Raw genomic sequence first — 22760 nt, 5'->3', positions numbered from 1 at the left:
AAATTAAGATGAAGGAGTTGAGATACAGAGCTGATTGAGGAGCCATTTCTGTATGATTAAAATGTGCTAAAAGTATTGAGTAACGTGCAGTTCATCTTGGTCTTTTGGGACAGGGTCTAAAGGTAGTGTTGTGTGTACTGTTGAAGTCCAAGGCTGTTTGCACTTTCGTGGAAATCTAAATAGTGTTACTTTGTAGTTCATTTTCTAATATTACTTTTATACAGTGGTACTATGTTCAGTTTAGTGTGTTTTTGCTGTCATGTATTTTTTGTTGATTTTCTGATGTTGATGCCAAGTCTGTGGTGCTGAGAAGTAAATTTGAACAGTAACATTCTTGAAACTTCCTGGCAAATTAAAACTGTGTGCCCGACCGAGACTCGAACTCGGGACCTTTGCCTTTCGCGGGCAAGTGCTCTACCAACTGAGCTACCGAAGCACGACTCACGCCCGGTACTCACAGCTTTACTTCTGCCAGTACCTCGTCTCCTACCTTCCAAACTTTACAGAAGCTCTCCTTCGGTAGCTCAGTTGGTAGAGCACTTGCCCGCGAAAGGCAAAGGTCGCGAGTTCGAGTCTCGCTCGGGCACACAGTTTTAATCTGCCAGGAAGTTTCATATCAGCGCACACTCCGCTGCAAAGTGAAAATCTCATTCTAGTAACATTCTTGTCTTGACAAGGAGCTTTCAAGGAACTGCTGAAGATTTAGTCGAAGCTTTTTCATGTTTTGGACAGATGTGGAACTGATGACATTTTTTGTTGGATTTGGATGTTGATGTAAGCAGGGAAGGCTGTTTTGTTGCCACTGGTGATTACCTTGTTCAGCAGAGGATGAACAAGCTTACATTTGGTCAGCAGGAGACGAAATGGAGCACATTTTGGAAAAAAGGGAGAGAAGTGACAAAGTTAGAGTGATGCGACATTCAGACTCTGGTGTTTTATGTAGCGCTGCTTCTTAGAGAGAGGAAAATGTATTTCATAGTGATTCTGTTGATATGTCTCCTAGTCAGTTGGAAAGTTTTGGGATGAGAGTATTGTAAATCAGGTCAGTGATGTTGTTTTGAATGAGTTTTCTGTTTTTCTGATGTTGTTCAGCTACTGAGGTCCACCAGTAATTGTGATGCATCAGCAGATGGTTCTGCAGCTTATTCTGTTCTGGCTGAAGTAGTTCAGTTCCAAGACTTTTTCAATGGACCGATGGCATCTATAAATGGAGATGATTGTGCTAACACAAAAGAACTTAGAGAGAAGTTAGAGAATAAACTGGAGGCTAGTAATAAAGATTTGAGTAAAGATCTGTCAGAGAAAACAGGAACTAGTTTGAAGGGAATTTGTGAGAAATTGAGAGAAACAAAGTGAGGACAGTGCCAGGCAGTTAAATGACCAATTAGCGCTAATGATATTACTTTGTAGGGTAGATACACAGTTTGGAAAAACGGTGTGAATACGTTAGAGGATATGTTGTGGGAAAATGTAACGGGAGACAATGGGAGAAATCATGAGAAAAAACACATGCTTTTTTATTTGCTTATTTGAAAGTAAATGTAATTGATATTATTAACCCTACATTTTTCTTTAAAATTCAAACTACAAATGGTATAAAAAAATTAAAACCATAAACAGTGTAATGCACCATGCCCACTTTTCAAGGTACCCAGTAGAGGAAAAATCTTTTTGCTCAGTTTTCCCGGTGAATCTGGAAAACATAGCTTAGAAGGCTCTGACGTTTTGTATACAACACAGCAGTGTATAGAAGGCTGTGGAGCCATTTTGTAGTCCAAGCAGTGTGGTATAGAGGGCCATGGAGGGCTGTAAGCACGTTTTAACCTGTTTAGTGGAATTTGAATGAAGCCGGATTTATTGTGTCATTCTTCAAGCAAGATTGAATATATTGATAGTTTTTACAATGCCTATGCCTGATAAAGTATTTTAAAAATATAGGGAGTCCCATATTTCCAATACAAAGCAAAAAGCTGATGTTGAGGTTAGGGTTGGACCTGCAGATACAAACACTGACTTGTCTCCAAGTACATCTAAACTAAAATTTGGGAAAGGGGTTATGTGAGAAGAAACAAATCGTGACAGAAATACAGATTTCAGCATTGTGGATCTGGAATTGGTGTCAGAGGCACTTAGAAAAGCCTGCAAGTGCTCTTTTTGTGGAGGAAATGTGAATCTGATGGAGATGGAAAGAGAAAAGGTTTGTTTTGCACACTGTACATTTTATGTCAAAACTATGACATTTTTCAAGGCATTGAAGGCCAGTAATAGAATTTATGAAGACAATATGAGATCTGCTTGTGGACTAAGAAGGGCAAGGATTGGCAGAGATGGTGGAAACTTTTTACACAGTATTATGAACATACCTGGTCCTCCGCTAAAACTTACTGCAATGAACACTACTCTCCTCAATACAGTTGCAGAAGGAAGTGCAGGGAGCATGAAAACGGTAGTTCAGGGGGGAATTCAAGAAAACTGTGATGCAACTAATATGAAAGATATGGCAGTTTCCTGTGACAGTTCCTGAATGAAGAGGGTGGAAGGGGTCATACTTCAGTGCATAGAGTTTCAACAGCCATTAGTGTCGACACAGGAAAAGTATGTTGTCTAAATATTGTGCTGCATGTTCTTTGCACAAGAAATTTAATGATGCAGCTAAAGAAACAGAATGACAAGAATCTCACATAGCTGTTTGTAACAGGAATTATGTAGGCTCCAGTGGTGGAATGGAAGCTACTGGTATTGAACTCATTTTGCATAGGTCTTTGCGAAAGTAAGGAGTAAGATACATACAGTGTTTAGGAGATGGAATCCCTAGTGCTTTCGAGAATGTAGTTGAAGGTTGGCCCTATGGGAAAGACCATGTTATTGAAAAACTGCAGTGCTCAGGCCATACTCAGAAGAGGATGGGTGGACGACTCAGATGACTTGTTAGACAATAAAGGCAAGCTACAAGAGGATGGAAACCACTGGGAGGTAAAAACAGACTAACAAAGAAGGAAATTAATAGTTTGCAAGTATATTATGGTGTGCAATTAGAAATAAGCTCACAGATTTGGATAGTGTGAGGAAGGCAGTATGGGCTATTTGGTTTCATTATTTGTTGACACCACACCTTAACGTGGTCCATGTTCCAATGAATGGTGCAAATTTCTGAAAAGCAAGGAAAGTGCAGAAGCTTACAGTTTCAGTGTGTGAATGACATGCGCCTCAAACTGCATGGCCACTCTACACGGCAGGAAGCTTACAGCCATAAAAATAATCTTCCTTAGAAGGTTGCAATGGCCATTAAACCACCTTTTCGAGCTCTGGCATCACCAGAACTGCTAGAAAAATGTCTGCATGGCAAAATGTGGAACCCAAAGGAAAGTTTCAATGCTCTTATTTGGAAGAGATGTCTAATGACTGCGTTTGTTTCCAGTTTAATAGTGAAGATTTCTGCTTTGGAAGGTGCAGAAGTGTTTAATGATTTCACATCCTCAGCAAGTTGGGCTTAACATCTGGAGTCTTTATTGAGTAGATACTGCAGATCATCGATGAGCAACGAATCGCAAATGTGGAAACTCCAGTACAGAATATAGGAAAATTGCTAGGCAAAGGAGCAGAGCTAAAAGAGCTGTTGAGGATGATGACAAAGAACTGGAATATGGATATGGTCAGTTTTAGCCAAGGTATGATTAAAATACTTTTAACACATTTCATCCAAACTTTAAAACGATTTTTCTGCAACTTCAGGTTTTCTCTTTTCAGGAACAAATATATCAGAAACTATGGCAAGGATTTCGAAGAAATTTGGCGCACCTATTCTTTTACGCGGAGGCAATACTTAAGTAGAAAAAAAAATTAATCTAGACATTATAAATAGTTTTATGATTGATAATATATGGAATATTTGTCTGTAAAAAATGTTCAAATCCAAAATGTTATGGGAAATAAAAGAAATAATTTACCAAAAAGTTAGTGCATTTAATTGTACATTTATTAGTGTAGATTACTTTACCATAGAAAAAATTTGCCAAATTTTCCTGGAAGTAATGAAAAAGTGTATCTTAAAATAATAATGTAAAAAATCAAAATTCTGTCACAGAATTAAAATTTTACTAAAAATTCTGTAAAAATTATTTAAATCATGTTGGATCCCAATACACAAGTGTTTACATAAGTGAGATTAAACAAAAAATTACATAGATATGGATTTACAAAAATTCAGTGCAAGTCTGTCACTATCTCTCCCCAATGTACTTAGTAATACAGTTAAGGGAAGAGTTGATTATATGGATTCTGGCATGAAGAAGTGCCAGATCCTGCATCTCACAGTGTAAGGCAGGGAATTAATTGGAATGGTCATTTTAATTGTGAAAATGTAAATCTTGGTGGCATGTTTAGCTCTGACTGCAATCATATCTTGTCTGTTAAAAAGTTTCAAGTGCTCAGAAAAACATCAAATGGTATTCATTCTCGCACTAGGTTCGATTAATTTGATGTTACACTGCCACCAACTTGGCCTCTTGGTCATAAGATAGATTTAGTGTGTGGCTGCTTGGAAGGTGAGCTTTTTGTGTCCATGTCTGCCTTGCTTAGGAATTATCAATCTTATGAGGAGTTGACGCTATTGTTCTTTTCTTCATATGATTCTGAGGTAGTAAGGCAGCACAAGACAGAGTCAAACATTGTATTCTGATGAGGGAAAATTTTAATTATTCTGATTTAGCAACCCTGTGCGATTTTTTGAACATGTGTTGTTAAAACTCCGGTTTCTGTAGTGTCCTTCTGAGTTGATTCACATTTGTCTCATACTCACGTAAAATTATTGTTGCTGGTTCTGTTAAAGGTGAATTAGAAGGTTTTCAAAGATGATTTAGAATGTTTGCAAAGTTTGCTACGAGACCTAGACTATGAAAGTAGCGGAAAGAATGACTGCGGTCAGAAAGAGAATCAGTTCTCATATTCTGATCTAAGGCCACAGAGGAGTAAGAACTACAATCGTGGGCAGTTTAATTCGCATCGTAATACATATGGAAATTGTAGAATGAGGCATCAGGATGAAGTATCGGAACACAATGGAAGTAACAGTTTCAGAAGAGGCAGAGTAGGTTGTAGTGGTAGGCGCTTTGGTCATAATACAGAAATTAAAGAAGTGGTCAGTGGAATGATAGAGATTTGTGTCTACACACTGTGAAGGTGAAATCATTTGATCCATGGAATAATGCGTTAGCAGAGAGACCACAAACATTTGACTGACAATTGCTGTCTACAGCCAATTTTTGTCTGTAAATGTGACAGACAAATGCTATGAACAGGTGATTGCGTTTCATTTTGAAGATGTGATGGAACTATTGCTCAATGAGAGGTAGAAAAATTCAAATTTTTGTTGATTCCAGCGCTTTGGATAGATGTTAATCCATTGATTTTTTGACTTGTTTACTCGATAATTGTATCTAGGTGCCCGTGTTGAGTGAGTTGACATTCAGAGATGTAAAGGTGTAGATTCACAACCTATTTTTCCTTTACAGTGAATTGAGGCGAAAGGACAATCATTGGAAGAGTGTAGAGGTGAAAGGAGACGTATTGAATTTCTGTGTCTAGGTAATAAGGCTTTTGCGAATTTTATGGTTGTGCCAAGGCTGGCGATGGAAGCTATTTTAGAGATTGATTTTTTGTCTATGTCCTAAGCAGTGATGTTTGCAGTGAGGTGACACTGAGGCATATTGGGCCTATGTTGAAGCTGATCTCTCGATGAGTACGCGGTTAGCGAGAAGAATTCAAACTGTTCTTTTAAATTTCTCCTCAAATCTGAGCTACCTTCTGAATCGAAGATCGTTGTGAGTTACTGTTAGTGTAATTCTATCGTTGGATTGTCAATGAATTGTTTCTACTATGCAAGAAATATGAAACTGAGGAGACAGATAATGTAGTGAGAGGAAATTTTTTTAGTGTACTGTAATGTGATTCTTCAGTGTTTTCCGGAGACCTTGGTGCTACTAAGGAATTTTCATGCCAGTTTAAAGTTAATGGTCATAAGAAGTTCTGTGTCAGGCCGTTTCCTACACCAGTGATTTATAAGGAGAGAACTAATGCAGAAATGGAGAAGATGTTGCAGAAAGCTGTGATTGAACCTCCTGCTGATTCATACAATAATCTGTTCTAAATGACGTCAAAGAAAGTAGATTCTACTGGGTTCCAAACAGATTAATAATGTTATTGGACCAGGAACTGATAAACCATTGACATTATATGTACCTTTACAAAAAAATTCATGGTGTTAAGGTCTGATCTTCCATTGACTTAAACCCAAGTTTCCATGTCGGAAATTCACAACATTCTTAAGTTATGGCTTTTACTAAAAATGTCATGAGTTACCCCTCAAGTTGAATGTGAATTTGGCTGCATTTATCAAACGCTTTAACGGTAATCTTCCAGCAAATTTTAGAAAAATTCTAACTGTGCCTTCTTTTTGTCAGTGTTTTCCATATACTCCTTTCCACACTAAATCTGTGGAGCACCTAATTCCGATTAATGTTCAACATTCCTCAGTAGTATCACATCTCAAACTGCTTCAATTATCTTATGTTCCAGTTTTCCTACACTCTGGCCGGCCGCAGTGGTCTCGCGGTTCTAGGCGCTCAGTTCGGAACCGCGCGACTGCTACGGTCGCAGGTTCGAATCCTGCCTCGGGCATGGATGTGTGTGGTGTCCTTAGGTTAGTTAGATTTAAGTAGTTCTAAGTTTTAGGGGACTGAAGACCATAGATGTTAAGTCCCATAGTGCTCAGAGCCATTTGAACCATTTTTTTCCTACACTCTATTTTCACTACCATACAATTCTGTGCTCCGAACACATATTCCCAGAAATTTTTTCTTCAAAATAAGGCTTATTTTCGATGCTACTAGACTTCTCTAAGCCAGGAATGCAATTTTTGCCAGTGCTAATCTGCGTTTTACGTCGTTCTAACTCCGTTTGTCTATCTTGTAGGCAAGATAGGCACGAAGCCCACATCCACTATAGTAAAACAAGTTTATATGCGATCTAGCTCTACAGATGAGGAGGAGATTGAGGAAATGTATGATGAGATATAAGAAATTATTCTGGTAGTTAAGGGAACCGAAAATTTAATAGTCATGGGGACTGGAATAGTAGGAAAAGGAAGAGAAGGAAAAGTAGTAAGTGAATATGGACTTGGGGAAAGGAATGAAAGAGGAAGCCACCTGGTAGAATTTTGCAAAGAGCTTAATTTAGTCATCGCTAACATTTGGTTTAAGAACCATGAGAGAAGGCTGTATACGTGGAAGAGACGTGGAGACACTGGAAGGTTTCAGATTGACTACGTAATGGTGAGACAGAGATTTAGGAACCAGATTTTAAATGGTAAGACATTTACATGGGCAGATGCGGACTCTCACCACAATTTATTGGTTATGAATTGCAGATTAAAACTGAAGAAACTGCAAAAAGGCAGGAATCTAAGGAGATGGGACCTGGATAAACTGAAAATACCAGAGGCTGTAGAGGGTTTTAGAGAGTGTGTTGTAGAAAGATTGACAAGAACAGGAGGAAGGAATACAGTAGAAGAAAAATGGGTAGCTTTGAGAGACGAAATAGAGAAGGCAGCAGATGACCAAGTAGGTAAAAAGTTGAGGGCTAGTAGAAATCCTTTGGAAACACAAGAGGTATTGAATTTAATCGATGAAAAGAGAAAATATAAAAAAAAATGCGGTAAATGAAGCAGGCGAATAGGAATACAAACGTCTAAAGATGAAATTGACAGGAAGTGCAAATTGACTAAGCAGGAATGACTAGAGGATAAATGTAGGGATGTAGATGCATATGTCACTTGGGGTAAGATAGGTACTGCCTACAGGAAAATTGAAAAGACCTTTGAAGAAAAGAGAACCACCTGTGTGAATATCAAGGGCTGAGATGGAAAACCAGTCCTAAGAGTCGAGGTGCACGAAACGGAAGCCATGGTCGAGAAGGGAGTGAGACAGGACTGTAGCCTATCCCCAGTGTTATTCACTCTGTATAAGCAAGCAGCAAAGGAAACAAAAGAAAAATTTTGAGCAGGAATTAAAGTTCAGGAGAAAGAAATAAAAACTTTGAGGTTTTCCGATGACATTGCAATTCTGTCAGAGACAGTAAAGTACTTGGAAGAGCAGTTGAACGGAATTGACAGTATCTTGAAAGAGGAACATCAACAAAAGCAAAACGGAGATAATGGGAATATAGTCGAATTAAATCAGGTGATGGTGAGGGAATTAGATTAGTAAATCAGATTTGCTATTTGGGAAGCAAAATAACTGATGATGGTCGAAGTAGAGAGGATATAAAATGTAAACAGGCAATGGCAAGAAAAGCGTTTCTGAAGAAGTGAAATTTGTTAATATCCAGTTTAGATGTACGCGTCAGGAAGCCCTTTCTAAAAGTATTTATCTGGAGTGTAGCCACGTATGGAAGTGAAACTTCGGCTATAAACAGTTTAGACAAGAAAAGAATAGAAGCTATTGAAATGTGGTGCTACAGAAGAATACTGAAAACTAAAAGGGTGGATCACGTAACTAATGAGGAGGTACTGAATAGAATTGAGGAGAAGAGAAATTTGTAGTGAAACCTAATTAAATGAAGGGGTTGGTTGGTAGGACACATTCTGAGGCATCAAGGGATCACCACTTAGTACTGGATGGAAGCATGGAGGCTAAAAATCGTAGAGGGAGACCAAGAGATGAATGCACTAAGCGGATTCAGAGGGATGTAGGATGCATTAGTTACTCAGAGATTAAGAGGTTTGCACAGGATAGAGTTTCATGGAGAGCTGCATCAAACCAGCCTTTGGACTGAAGACCACAACAACAACAGCCCGTTCGTCATGGATTATTTTGCTGCCTAGGTAGCAGACTTCCTTAACTTGGTCTACTTCGTCGTCACCAATTCTGATGTTAAGTTTCTCGCTATTCTAATTTCCACTACTTCTCATTACTTTCGGCTTTCTTCGATTTACTCTCAGAGTATATTCAACAGATCCTGTAATTCTTCTTCACTATCACTGAGGATAGCTATGCTATTGTGAATCTTATCACTGATATTACTAATATCTTTTCACGTTGAATTTTAAACCCAGTCTTGAAACTTTCTTTTCTTTACATCATTGCTCCCTCGATGTATAGATTGAACAATAGAGGCAAAAGACTGTATCTCTGTATTAAAACTTTTTCAATTCAAGCAATTCATTCTCAGTCTTCTATTCTTATTGTCTCGTGTTGGTTCTTGCACATACTTTATATTACCCGTCTTTCCCGATAGATTGCACTTATTTTTCTCACAATTTCGAACATCTTGTAGCTTTTTCACTGTCGAATGCTTTTTCCAGTTCGACGGAGCCTATGAGCGTGTCTTGATATTTTTTCAGTCTTGCTTCCATTATCAACGGCAACGCCAGAGCTGTCTCTCTGGTTCTTTAAATTTCTTAAGGCCAAATGATCGTCTTTTAACGCATTCTCAATTTTATTTCATTCTTCTGTATATTATTCTTATCAGCAACTTGGCTGCGTGAGCTGTTTAGCTGATTGTGGGCTAATTTTCGCACTTCGTGGCTCTTGCAAACTGCGGAATTGGGTGAATGTTGATTTTCTGAAAGTCTGATGGTTTGTCACCAGTCTCATACATTCTATACACCACCCACCGTAAATGGCCGTTTTAATGCCACTTCGCCAAATAATTTAAGAAATTCCGATGTAATGTCGTCTGTCCCTTCTGTCTCCTTTGATCTCACATTATATGATTGAAAGTATCCGGACACATGCTGGAATTCAGTATGGTGTTGGCCCACCCTTAGCCTTGATGACAGCTTCCACTCTCGCAGGCATATGGTCATTCAGGTGATGGAGTGTTTCTTGGGGAATGGCAGCCCATTCTTCACGGAGTGTTGCACTGAGGAGAGGTATCGATGTCGGTCGGTGAGGCCTGGCACGAATTCGGCGTGACAAAACATCCCAAAGGTGTTCTATAGGATTCGGGTCAGTACTCTGTGCAGGCCAGTCCATTACAGGGACGATATTGTCGTGTAACCACTCCGCCACAGGCCGTGCATTATGAACAGGTGCTCGATCGTGTTGAACGATGCGATCAACATCCCCAAATTGCTCTTCAACAGTGGGAAGCAAGAAGGTGCTTAAAACTTCAATGTAGGTCTGTGCTGTGATAGTGCCACGCAAAACAACAGGGGGTGCATGCCCCCTACAAGAAAAACACGACCACACCATAACACCACCGCCTCCGAATTCTACTGTTGGCACTATACACGCTGGCAGATGACGTTCACCGGGCATTCACCATAATCATACCCTGCCATTGCGTCGCCACATTGTGTACCGTGATTCGTCACTCCACACAATGTTTTTCCACTGTTCAATCGTCCGATGTTTACGCTCCTTACACCAAGAGAGGCGTCGTTTGGCACTTATCGGCGTGATGTGTGGCTTATGAGCAGTCACTCGACAATGAAATCTAAGTTTTCTCACCTCCCGCCTAACTGTCATAGTACTTGTAGTGGATCCTGATGCAATTTGGAATTCCCTGTGTGATGGTTTGGACAGATGTCGCCTATTACACTTTACGACCCTCTCCAATTGTCGGTGGTCTCAGTCAGTCAAAAGATGAGGTCGGCCTTGTGAGTTTAAATATTTTGGTTGTGCCATGACTGTGTGCATTGATGGGTAAGAAAACTCCTTGAAATTGGGATGTCAAAACACAGTCAGAATTTGAGGACGTGAAAAAAGGTTTTTTTTTTTTTTTTTTTTTTTTTTTGGAAGCTCCTCTCTCGTGACATCTAAGATGGATCTTGGTGCTGAGCTATTCCAAGGATTTGAGGTAGATGACGTGATGAAGCGTCATGCTGTTGCTTTTGCGAGACAGGTGCTCACGAAGTGTAAACACAACTATTTGGTCACTAGCTTGAAGCTCTAGCTTTTATGTGGGGTTTTATGAAATTTAGGTGTTATTTGTTAGGTCAGACAATCAAAGCGTATACTAATCACAGATTATTAGAATTTTCAGTGAGTGTGAAGCCGACTGGCGGTCGCTTAGCCAGGTGTGCACTTTGTGTATAAGAGATCAACTACATGATAGTTTACAGCCCTGGAAAAGATAACATCGATGGTGAGGCTCTTTCGAGATCTCCTCTAGGGCTGAATTATGGGACCAAGGGTAATCTTAAGGAAAACACTTTCAGTCTCGTGTACATGCAGAACGTAGCATTTAATCATTTCATTACGAATTCAGTTGAGAATATTGAGACAGGGATCTATCATGGAAGGAAGTGAAGGCGAAGTGGAGAGATCCAAGCAAGATTGCAGTTAGGAAGTTTTACGAAGACATAGATGATATTTTGTTTAAGAAAAGAAATGGAGACAATTTACAGTGGGTTGTTTGCATTTCTGAAGAATTACTCTACAAAGTGAGTTGTCACACTCATTTGAGCTATTCCTTGTTGGTGCAATGAACTATTTTCAAGAACTTCGTGAATTATACTTTTTTTCAGTTGCAGAGGTGCATTTGCAAACTCTTGGCTGTATGCAAGCCTTGTCAAAGGGTAAACCCGTCGACAGTGTCTCATCATACACCTTTTATTTCTGATCATTACACCGAGAGTAACAGAGCTTGCAACGTGATGATTTTTAGATTCTTGATTTATCAAACTCTGTTGGGTAAATTTATACAACCTATGGTCGAAGAAGATTCTGCGACCGGTAAGCTGCTCTGAATGTATATATCGTCTAGGAATCATGTTAGGAGATAACACAACTAGGACACATATACTTGCATACGGGCTATTACTTCTCGTAATATTGGCATTTAATACCCTCTGCCATGCACTGTACAGTGAGTTGTGGAGTATGTAAATACACGTAAATTATCCTTAAATAAGCATGGTAGTACAAGTTCGGAAGCAGCAACGGGTATGAGACACGTGTTTCTCACATTATGCTTTATTTTGATGTGTACAAGTAGCTGTCGACGTGAAGCAAAATCTCCGCTCCGATGTTTCGCTTTCTGTGGTAACGATAAGTGAAACGTGCGAGCAGGGTTTAGCAGGTGTAGCTGCGCGCTCCTCTCCTACGACACGTGAGCCACCAGACGTGAAAAGTTGTTTGCGCTGTGCTTAGTACGCATTAAGCTTCGCCTCCAGGAGGACAGGAGATTCATACGGCTTAGCAAGCAGTCAAGTTCACATGTAAAATGATGTAATGTGGCTGTTACATAACACAAGTTTGTGACAGAGGAATCTGGGTGATTTCTTGAGCGTCTCAGCTTCTGTTACAATACATCTCTCTTCATTCTTCTTCACCACTCTTCGCATTTTCTTGTGGAAGCTCCGGAGTGAATAAAAACTGGCACACTAGCGCAGAACCGTGGAGTCGGTGGCGAAAGCGCGAGTCGCGAACAGGCCTCCAGCAGTCGGGTGGTATACTTCAGAAACAGAATGACAACAGCTGTGACGGCGGCGCCGCAGGACAGTGCGGGTGAGCCATTGTTTACATCGTGTTTATGTCACAGGTTTTTTTATAATCTCCTTCTTTTCTTCTCACGTTTAAACAGTACGTTTAGGCTCGTTACTTGCCCTGACTGTTTTTACTTTCTTAACATCTCCAAATCTCTTCATTAATCAATTGCGTTCTTTCTTGCAATTTCCTGATCGTTTCCATGAAATCATCATGAAGTTTACAAAACTAACAACGAGACGGCTAACATTTGCCGCCAGAAGGTCGCTATTGATAATGCGCAAGCGCACAAGGCACTTCCTTCTTACCCTGACCTCGACACTCTGACCGTGGGCAGTGGACATCTCGTGGGGCGGACCATAGTAACATGATTCGCCCCCCCACCCCAATCATACCTCAGATCCTGCATACATTCTTGGTTCACATCGTTGTCTGACACGTGTCCAACTTGTCATCATGTCTGTGGCTCTCGCACGATCGTTGACAGTCTTGTACAGGTGATGATAATGATGATGATTATGACGGAAGTAGAAAGTGAAAGAGTGTGAAATCCTGCAGTGCCACATGATCTACGCTACCAAAAAACAGAAAGATACGAATGGGGCCCAAATACTGTTACGGATGCCATATTGTGAGCGTTTTTACATTGTTGTATCACATTATAATGACCTCCACGTAAATGTGTCTGAACTCATAATCGTCGGCGTGCGTCACGTGATGTGCACTGGCAAGCAGGTGTTGAAGGTTTGCATTTATCTTACTGTTGTCGTAAGTAAACAAAGTAATTTATCTGAGACGCAAAAGGGGATGTCGATTGGTTAACTAATCTCGAAAAGATAAGATTTTTTCTGAAAAACTGAAGTTTGTACTCTTCATGTCTTTACCATGAATGTCGTACGTATTTATCTCAGACTAATTCATTTAACCTCCGCCGACAAACCTGCACATCTGTATATCCTCACGGAATAATTCTGTACAATAGTAAAACGTGGCGTTATTATAATACGAGCCTGTAGATAGTGCCATTAATTGCCCTGTTTTCGCTGTTGACGCCTGTCAGTATCACATTTACATCTACATCTATGTCTACATCTAGTTCATTAATTACTTGCATGTTCTGTGGATCATAACTGCGTCCTCTCACTGCGATATGGAACACATCGGCTTTGCGGATGTATCACACCATCTCAGCATAAAATATTGTAACATGGTGACCGTTTACGTGATTACTTAAGTGTTTTTTCCATGCATACAGTGGCTTATAGTTAACTCTGTTCAGTCTCTCTCTCTCTCTCTCTCTCCTTCTCCATAAAATGCCCACACACACACACACACACACACACACACACACACACACACACAATCTAACTACTACGTTTTTAGAAATTTGTCCGAAGAACGGAAGCAGTTCTCAGATATAATTTTATTTTCTGTTTGCAGTTAATTTTATTACACTTCGAATGAAAATTTTTTATGGCTGAGTATCTCACGCGTTCCGGTGCCACACTAAGAATGAATGATGCATAGTGTAAATTATTTCACCTTCTAGCCTTATGTTTATGAATGTTACTGTTGTTTTCAAACTGAAAATCACTGTTCACAACAAACTTCATGAGGAAGTAACTGTAATTTTAGTCTGCTGTCAATATTCGCAACTGGTTAAAGAGACGTCAACAAAAAGCTGTAGAGTTGATACCAAGTATTATTCTGATTGCACGCTTCAGTGCAACAAACACTTTTCTCCTCCATGACGAGTTACCCCAGAATATCGTGCCATAGTTAGTGAATATAAATGGGAACACCAGTTCAATATTTTCGTCTCCAAACGTTGCTATCTGTAACGCAAAAGTTGCAGACATTTACGAATATCTGTAACAAGTGACTTCTAGTTCACATTTTTATCAATTTTAACACCTAAAAATTTAGAATAGTCTGTTTCATATACTGCATGCATTATTTCTGAAGGCATGGTCAGGATTTGTGGAGTCCTGTGTATTGTGTTTTATCAAAAATTAGTCACAGTACATTTACACTGAACCAGTTATTAATTTTCAAGCAAACAGTATTTATATTTCATGTTTTGAAGTTACTGATTTAGGCTTGATTACAAAATGTACATCGTAAACAACGAGAATAATATCTGCTTTTTGGATATGTGCTCGAAGATATTTTACACAGAGTGAATCACCTAAAACTTGCACCACAAAGACTGCAAAATGGAAAGTGCTATTGATGTGTGGTTTTCATAGAATGGATTGGTAGTCAGGGATTCGTACTGTCAGCCAATGAAAAGATTGCAATAAAACTTAAAAAATATTTTTTGTGCAAATATACACTTTTTAAATGGAACCATCACTAATAACATTAACGCACTAAAAGTAGGGCAAATTACAATGTCAGTGGTATCTGTTCCAGGAGTCTAGTGCAAATCATTTACGAGTTATTATATTTTGAAAAGTTTTCACACCGACACTTGTTTGTGTCATTCAATCTGCGTAGTTGCTAGGTATGATGTTGTTATATTTGCTTACAATATGGTTGTGTGTTCCTTTAGCGCACCGCTACTTACTAGTCAGTTAGCGTGTGACAGTCCAGCGGCAGGATTCACCAGCGCAGAAAAAACCGACATGCCCAAGGTGCATGGAGTGTGTTGAAAGAATGCAGTTCGATCCTGTACGGCGTATGCTGCAACATATGCCAACAGGCGTCAAACATATAGTGCATTATTTATCAACTTCCTCAGCCAGTTACGTGAAGCTGCTAGTGCAACATCTAGGCAACATAGCAGAAGGAAACAAGTAACGACGGAACAGGGGGAAATTAATTTTCAAGCTTCTGTGGCAGTTGATACGCACATTAGCTCCCGCGCAATCTCAAGAGGAAGTTGCATGTCACGCAAATGTCCTACGCATCCTCCATCGACCTAGGTTCCAGTCCTGTCACATTTCTCCCATCAGGAGCTGCATGGAAATGATTATGAGAACTGTGTTTGCTTTTGTACATGGGCATTAAGACAGGTTACTCCAGATGTATCATGTACCCATATTCTTGTTTACTGATGAAGCCCCATTTACCAATCATGGCCAGGTAAACTGCTGAAACAAACTCTATTGGTCTGTTGACAGTCCCCGTTGGTTTCTTCAGGTAGAAGGTCAGCGTCCATGGAGTGAGAACATGTGGTGTGGGATAGTGAACCATCAGGTCATTGGTCCGTGTTTCATAGGCGGAACACAGAAGGCGCACAAGTACCGTAGCGTCCTAAAAGACCATCTTCGATGGATGGTAGAAGACGTTTCTCTACAGACTAGGAGGAACCTGTGATACCAACACGATGGCTGTCCAGTCCATAGTGCACGAAGTAATACTGCATGTCTTCAACTTTTGTAGTCCTGTCTTCCTCAGTTGCGTGTAATATTACGGTATATTGATAATTTTTACTTATGGACCGTCTGACAGCAACTGAATAAAACACAATTTTAGTGCCATACGCGTTTCGCCTTTATTTTCTGCAAGGCATCATCAGTGGGCTGGAATATGTACATATGTTAGCTATTTTATTTACATTTTTGTCACTATGCCTATAGGCTATAAACAGTTCTGGTGGTTGGTATTTCCTATTAAGTAGTAATGTTTTGAACTGTACTTACAGGTTGCGTGGACAATTTCTTACATATTACGCTCCTGTTGCATTTTTGGTGTTGTTCTTCTTATTATGAACGCCAATTTACGGTTTTTTGCACATTCCACAGCACTATGCACTGAACGCTTGTTTTAATGCAATGTTTTGGTTTCTGTTGCCGACTGTCAAATGTTTTTGCCAAAGATCGAGTGTTATTGCCAAACTTATGTGTGTAACTATTGAAGTATCTGTGGTCTGTTCGTGTATGCATTTGTGTGTGCGTTTGTGTATGAGTGTGTGTGTGTGTGTGTGTGTCTGTGTGAGTGTTTTTTGGTGTGATATTAATTTTTTTGTGCTCTGTGTGTGCGTGTGTGTGTGTGTGTGTGTGTGTGTGTGTGTGTGTGTGTGTGTGTGTTTTGGTGCGATATATATTTTTTTGTGGCGTGTGTGTGTGTGTGTGTGTGTGTGTGTCTGTCTGTATTTTGGTGTTATATAAATATTTTTTTTATTATTTTTTGACTGTGTATATATATATATATATATATATATATATATATATATATATATATATATATATGTGTGTGTGTGTGTGTGTGTGTGTGTGTGTCCAGTTGGTGTGGGGAAGAGTTTTTTGTTTTATGTTATCATTTCCTTTATTAAGTGTAGTAGGGAGCCTGTGCTGATGTGTGTTTGTTCATTTATCACATGTTTGTTTTCTGCTATGGCTTTCTGGATGTGGAAGTTTTCTTGCATTTGTATAAGATGTTTGTCATGGTTGCTTATTCTCATTATTTTCATTTCTTGTTCCATGTTTGTAGGATGATGGTTGTAGTGTTTTAAATGCTCTGCAAATGTGGAATGGTTTGTTTCATACTTCCAACATCTGATATGTTCTTTGTATCTTGTTTCAAAATTACTGCATGCCATGCCTATGTATACTGCATCACAACTTTGACATTTCAGTTTATATATTCCTGATTGTTGGAATTTGTCCCTCTTGGTAGCTGGCTGGCTTAGGTGTGATTGAAGGGTTTGCCCAGGCTGCTATTTTGAAGCCCTGTCTCTTTAGGATGTTTGCAACTCTGTGTGTTAGTTTGTGTGTGTAGGTCATGGTGTACCATCTGGTTCTTTTCTGTATGGTGTTGTCATTGTGTGTGTTTGTTGAGTGTGTTTGTAAGTTTTCAGCTTGTGAGTTATTTTGTATTGTGGAAATGTTGTGTTTATTTTTTATTTGTGTTTTTATTTTTTGATTGAGCCTGTGCACCACGTAGGAAATACCAACCACCAGAACTGTTTATAACCTATAGCCACAGTGACAAAAATGTAAATAAAATAGCTAACATATGTACATATTCCAGGCCACTGATGATGCCTTGCAGAAAATAAAGGCGAAACGCGTATGGCACTAAAATTGTGTTTTATTCAGTTGCTGTCAGACGGTCCATAAGTAAAAATTATCAATATACCGTAATACTACTGCATGTCTTCATAAACTGTTTATAAATCGTTGGACTGGACGCAGAGGACTTATAACTTGGTCTGCCAGTTGCCCTGATTTGACGCCCGTAGACTTTTTTTCTGTGGGTTAAGCTTGATGACGCTGTCTACAAGAACATACCAACTGCACCCGACGATACGCAATGACCTATTACTGCAGCCTGCTCGGACATCTCCACTGAAATGCTGGCACGTGTGCAGCAGTCGTTCCATACCAGACTGGAAGTGAGTATTGCCGCTGTCGTTGGTCGTTTTGAACACAAACTGTGATGGCTAATTATCTCGTTACTGATCAGAATCCACTTAACTAGGTTGTGCACTCGTATTGTTCTTTAGTTTGTGCTACCATAGATACTGTACTAGTTTCGTCGTGGGGACTTTTCAAAATACGATATCTCGTAAATGATTTGCACTACAATCCTGCAACAAACACCATTGACATTCCAATTTATCCGACTTTTAGTCTGTTAATGTCAATAATGCTGAAGATTAGATGGGTAGATCACATAACTAATGAGGAGGTGTTGAATAGGATTGGGGAAAAGAGAAGTTTGTGGCACAACTTGACAAGAATAAGGGATCGGTTGGTAGGACATGTTCAGAGGCATCAAGGGATCACCAATTTAGTATTGGAGGGCAGCGTGGAGGGTAAAAATCGTAGAGGGAGACCAAGAGATGAATACACCAAGCAGATTCAGAAGGATGTAGGTTGCAGTAGGCACTGGGAGACGAAGAAGCTTGCACAGGATAGAGTAGCATGGAGAGCTGCATCAAACCAGTCTCAGGACTGAAGACCACAACAACAACAGCAATGTCAATAAGTGTTGTTCCACTGAAAACAGTGTGTGTTTGCACAAAAAATACGGTTTCTAAGTATTATTACAATCTGTTTGTCGCCGAACAGTACGAACCTCTGACTAACAATCCATTCCGTGAAAACCGCACAGCAATACCACTTTCCATTTACACATTATTTGCTGTGCAAGTTTTAGGCGATTCACCGGGTATATAACAAGAACATGATCAACCCAATATCGATCCTTGTGATACGCCTGTCGTGATTACTACCCATTCTTAAGGGGCTTTTTCATTGTTTAGATTCCAGGAGTTTCTTAGTGCAACATTCTGCAGTTGTTTAGATAGACTGGATGAAAACCAGTTACCAGCATGATCTCTGATACCGTAATACTTGAGCTTATCTAGCAGAATTCCATGAATTGCAACTCCCAAATCCTCTACAAATAAAGGAAAAACATACGTACTCAAAGAAGCAGATAAAAACTCGCTTGGCGCCTTCCTGAAAGAGAATATTCACTCCTTCCAAATTAACAATGTAATGTAACGGTAACTCTACATAAGCAACACTACAAATTGACATAAAAATATTGATACAGATTCAAAAAAGGTCGAAAATAGGTGTCACAGCAAGTGTAGACCAGATGTGACTTGAATTCAGATAAATAGTATCGACAGAAGTTGAGAGATTTATACCAAATAAATTAACAAACGACAGAGCTGATCCCCCATGGCGCACAAAGCATGTCAAAACACTATTGCAACAACAACAGGAAAGCATACCAAATTTAAACAAAAGCAAAATCCCCAAGATTGACGATCTTTTACAGAAGCTCAAAATTTAGCTTGGACTTCAATGCGATATGTTTAAAATAGTTTTCACAACGAAACTTTGTCTCTAAACTTGGCAGAAAATCCAAAGAGATCCTGGCTGTATGAAAAGTATGCTAGCGGCAAGACACAATCAATGCCTCCTCTGCGCGATGGCAATGGAAATACTATCGATAATAGTGTTACTAAAGCAGAGTTATCATAGAGTAAATATCTCTGGAGTGAGCATTCACATGCGCAGAACAGATTTTGTGTTGTCAGCATGCATTGCCAGCCGGGTCACGTGATCTTGGGACGTCGTGTGTTTGTCCGTGTGGCGCCCTGTATATTTAGAGTGTCACTACATCCCTAGTACATACGGATTCTTTTCGTACGTGTCGTGGATTATTTATAAATGTTGCGCAGACATTTTAACAGTATCTATTTGATACCGGGAATAAACCAGCTACGTAACTTTTAAGGGCAAGTGATATTACATCCCGCTTCTATGCGATAGGTGTCACAGTTCAGATGCACTCGATTTTTGATAGTTTTCGATATGATACGGCACTTTATAGTATTACAGAGCCTGACGTACATTTTTGCAGTGATAGTCTTGCAAAACGACTTGACAGTACGCTAGTACTTTTGCAAGTGTCCGAAAAACACCGAATTTGTCACACATTAGCTATTATATCCCTGCTAATTCATCCTTTTTTCTGCTATTTCTGCGTATTTATTTTCTCGTTTTTGCGACCTAAAGCACAATTTTTCTTATTGGTAATACTTTGAAGTATTTATTTAACGCATTTTACGTACTTGCTCCCAGTTTATTAAATAAAGAGTAGACTGAGTAATCTATATACATAATCGACAAGTCACTGATAAATGCATGGAGGATAGTATTTGCTGAAACAACTAACCATTCCCGTTCCTGTTCCACTAGCAAATTTACGAGAGGAAGCCATTGTTTGTAATTTTTTGTGCGAGTCGTAATATCTATTATATAGTCATAAAATCGAAGAAAAATAGGTCTACAGAATCAAGCCTTAATTATAATGCGTCTCGAAATTTTTAAACATGTACAGCGTCTCTTACTAATATGATAACTATAATTAGAGCTACATGGTATGTACCCATGAAAAGTTACTATCCCGCCATTCACATATTTTTCTTTGCATCCGTAGCAACAACAATAATTCACCATCGCTATTACACTACCAACAAACGGTGAAATACAACAAAAACTCTTGATATTACAAACTTCAAACGCTGCAGAAAGCACACACGCACAGCGAAGTCCCTAAAACATGTGACAGTCCCGGTTTAATGTTGACAACATGCGCAGAACACAATGCTCACTCCAGAGATATTTACTCTATGAGAGTTACGAAAGACAGCCTTCCTAAATTTCTTCACCAAAGAAGACGAAATAAATATTCCAGACTTCGAATCAAGAATAGCTGCCAACATTAGTAGTGAAACAATTTAATCACTTAATAAAAGCAACTCTTTCGGTCTAGACTGTATACCAATGAGGTCCCTTTCAAAGTAATCAAGAACAGCTACCAACTTGAGAAGTGAAACAACTTAATCACTTAATAAAAGCAATTCTTACGGTCCAGACTGTATACCAATTAGGTTCCTTTCAAACTATGTTGATGTAATAGTTCCATATACAACAGTTATATACAACCGATCGCTCGACGAAAGATCCGTATCCAAAGACTGGAATGTTGCACAGGTCACGCCAATATTCAAGAAACGCAATAGGAATAATCCACTAAATTACAGCCCCATATCACTAACTTCGAAAAGCAGCAGGATTTTGGAAGATATATTGTGTTCGAAGGTTATGAATTACCTCGAAGAGGACGGCCCACCGGTACAAAGCACGGATTTGGAAAACATTTGTTAGCTCTTTGCACATGAACCGTTGAGTGCTATCGACAAGGGATTTCATGTTGATTTCATATTTCTAGATTTCCAGAATGCTTTTGACATCGTACCCCACAAGCGGTCTGTAATCAAATTGCGTGCTTATGGAATATCGTCTTAGTTATGCGACTAGATTCGTGATTTTCTGTCAGAGAGGTCACAGTTCGTAGTAAATGACGGAAAGTCATCGAGTGAAACAGAAGTGCATTCTGTCGTTCCCCATGGTAGCGTTATAGGTCCTCTGCGGCTTCTTATCTACATAAATGATTTAGGAGACAATTTGAGCAGCCATCTTATGATGTTTGCAGATGATGTTGTCGTTTATGTCTAATAAAGTCATCAGAAGATTAAAACCAATTGCAAAACTATTTAGGTAAGATATCTGTACGGTGTGGAAATTGGCAACTGACACCAAATAAAGAAAAATGTGAGGTTATCCAAATGAGTGCTAAAAGTAATCCGTTAAAATTCGGTTACACGGTAAATCAATCAAACCTAAACGCCGTACATTCATCTAAATTCGCAGGAATTACAATTACGAACAACTTAAACTGAAAATAACACACAGAAAATGTTGTGGGGAAGGCGAACGAAAGACTGGTTCTATTGGTAGAACACTTAGAAGGTGCAACACATCTACTAAAGAGGCTGCCTACACTACATTTGCCCGTCCTCGTTTGGAGTACTGCTGCGCAGTGTGGGATCCTTACCAGATAGTGCTAACGGAGTTCATAGAGAGATAGTGTCACGGACATAATACAGGATTTGGGGTGGAAATCATCAAAACAAAGGCCGTTCTGCAGGATCTTCTCACGAAATTTCAATCACCAACTTTCTCCTCCTAATGCGAAAACATTTTGTTGACGCCGAGCTACTTAGGGAGAAAAGATCATCATAATAAATTAAGCGAAATCAGAGTTCGCACGGAAAGATATAGATGTTCCTTTTTTCCGACGCTGTTCGAGATTGTAATAGTAGAGAATTAGTGTGAAGATCGTGCGACGAACTCTCTGCCAGATGTGATTTGCAGAGTAGCCATGTAGGTGTGGACGTAGATGTAGAGTTTCCCATTGAAGAGCGCTTAGCACAAGGTGACTCCGTATCTCCAAAACTATTTTTGTCAGTCCTAGAAGAAGCAGTATCTAAATTTAATTGAAAAACAAAGGGCATCCAAGTTCTGGGAAATATTTAAAAACCTTATACTTGCTGAAGATATTGTTCTGTTTGTATGCAGTAGAGCGAATACTAGTTAGCGAACTTGCAGTGGTCTGCTCTGAATTTAGTGTCAAATTGACCTATGACAAAACCAAGAGCATGATGAGCGTATGGACAACCGAGAAAAATAAATGTGTTGGCAGTAACAATTGAAAAGGGTCACAGAATATGTCTGTTTCCATCAGCTTATAAACATGAAAGGAATCTTAAAACCAGAACTATTTCGACATTGGCAGGCAAACTCACGGGAGCTCTTCAGTTCTTAGGTCTAAGATGTCGGCTGAGCTGAAGCAAAGGGTTTTTCATCCATGTATGTTACCAATAAGAGCTTACGACTGTGAGACATGGATATTAAATGAGTTCAGTGCCATAAAAGTCATAGTAGCTCAAAGAGGCAT

The 22760-nt window shown here is 39.4% G+C and overlaps 1 protein-coding gene across 1 annotated transcript in view; it reads left to right on the top strand.

Annotated features, from left to right (window-relative positions):
• Positions 1–12409: 12409 nt before the first annotated feature.
• Positions 12410–22760, top strand: part of LOC124790041 (sialin-like) — a 122828-nt gene continuing 112477 nt past the window's right edge. The window contains exon 1 of the mRNA XM_047257598.1: positions 12410–12509. Coding sequence (XP_047113554.1) covers positions 12470–12509 — 40 coding nt within the window. The 5' untranslated portion in view covers positions 12410–12469. The remainder of the gene's footprint in view (positions 12510–22760) is intronic.

This window comes from Schistocerca piceifrons, chromosome 3 (genome assembly GCF_021461385.2).
Source record: "Schistocerca piceifrons isolate TAMUIC-IGC-003096 chromosome 3, iqSchPice1.1, whole genome shotgun sequence".
Taxonomy (NCBI): domain Eukaryota; kingdom Metazoa; phylum Arthropoda; class Insecta; order Orthoptera; family Acrididae; genus Schistocerca; species Schistocerca piceifrons.
This window is presented reverse-complemented; position numbering and strand designations above follow the sequence as displayed.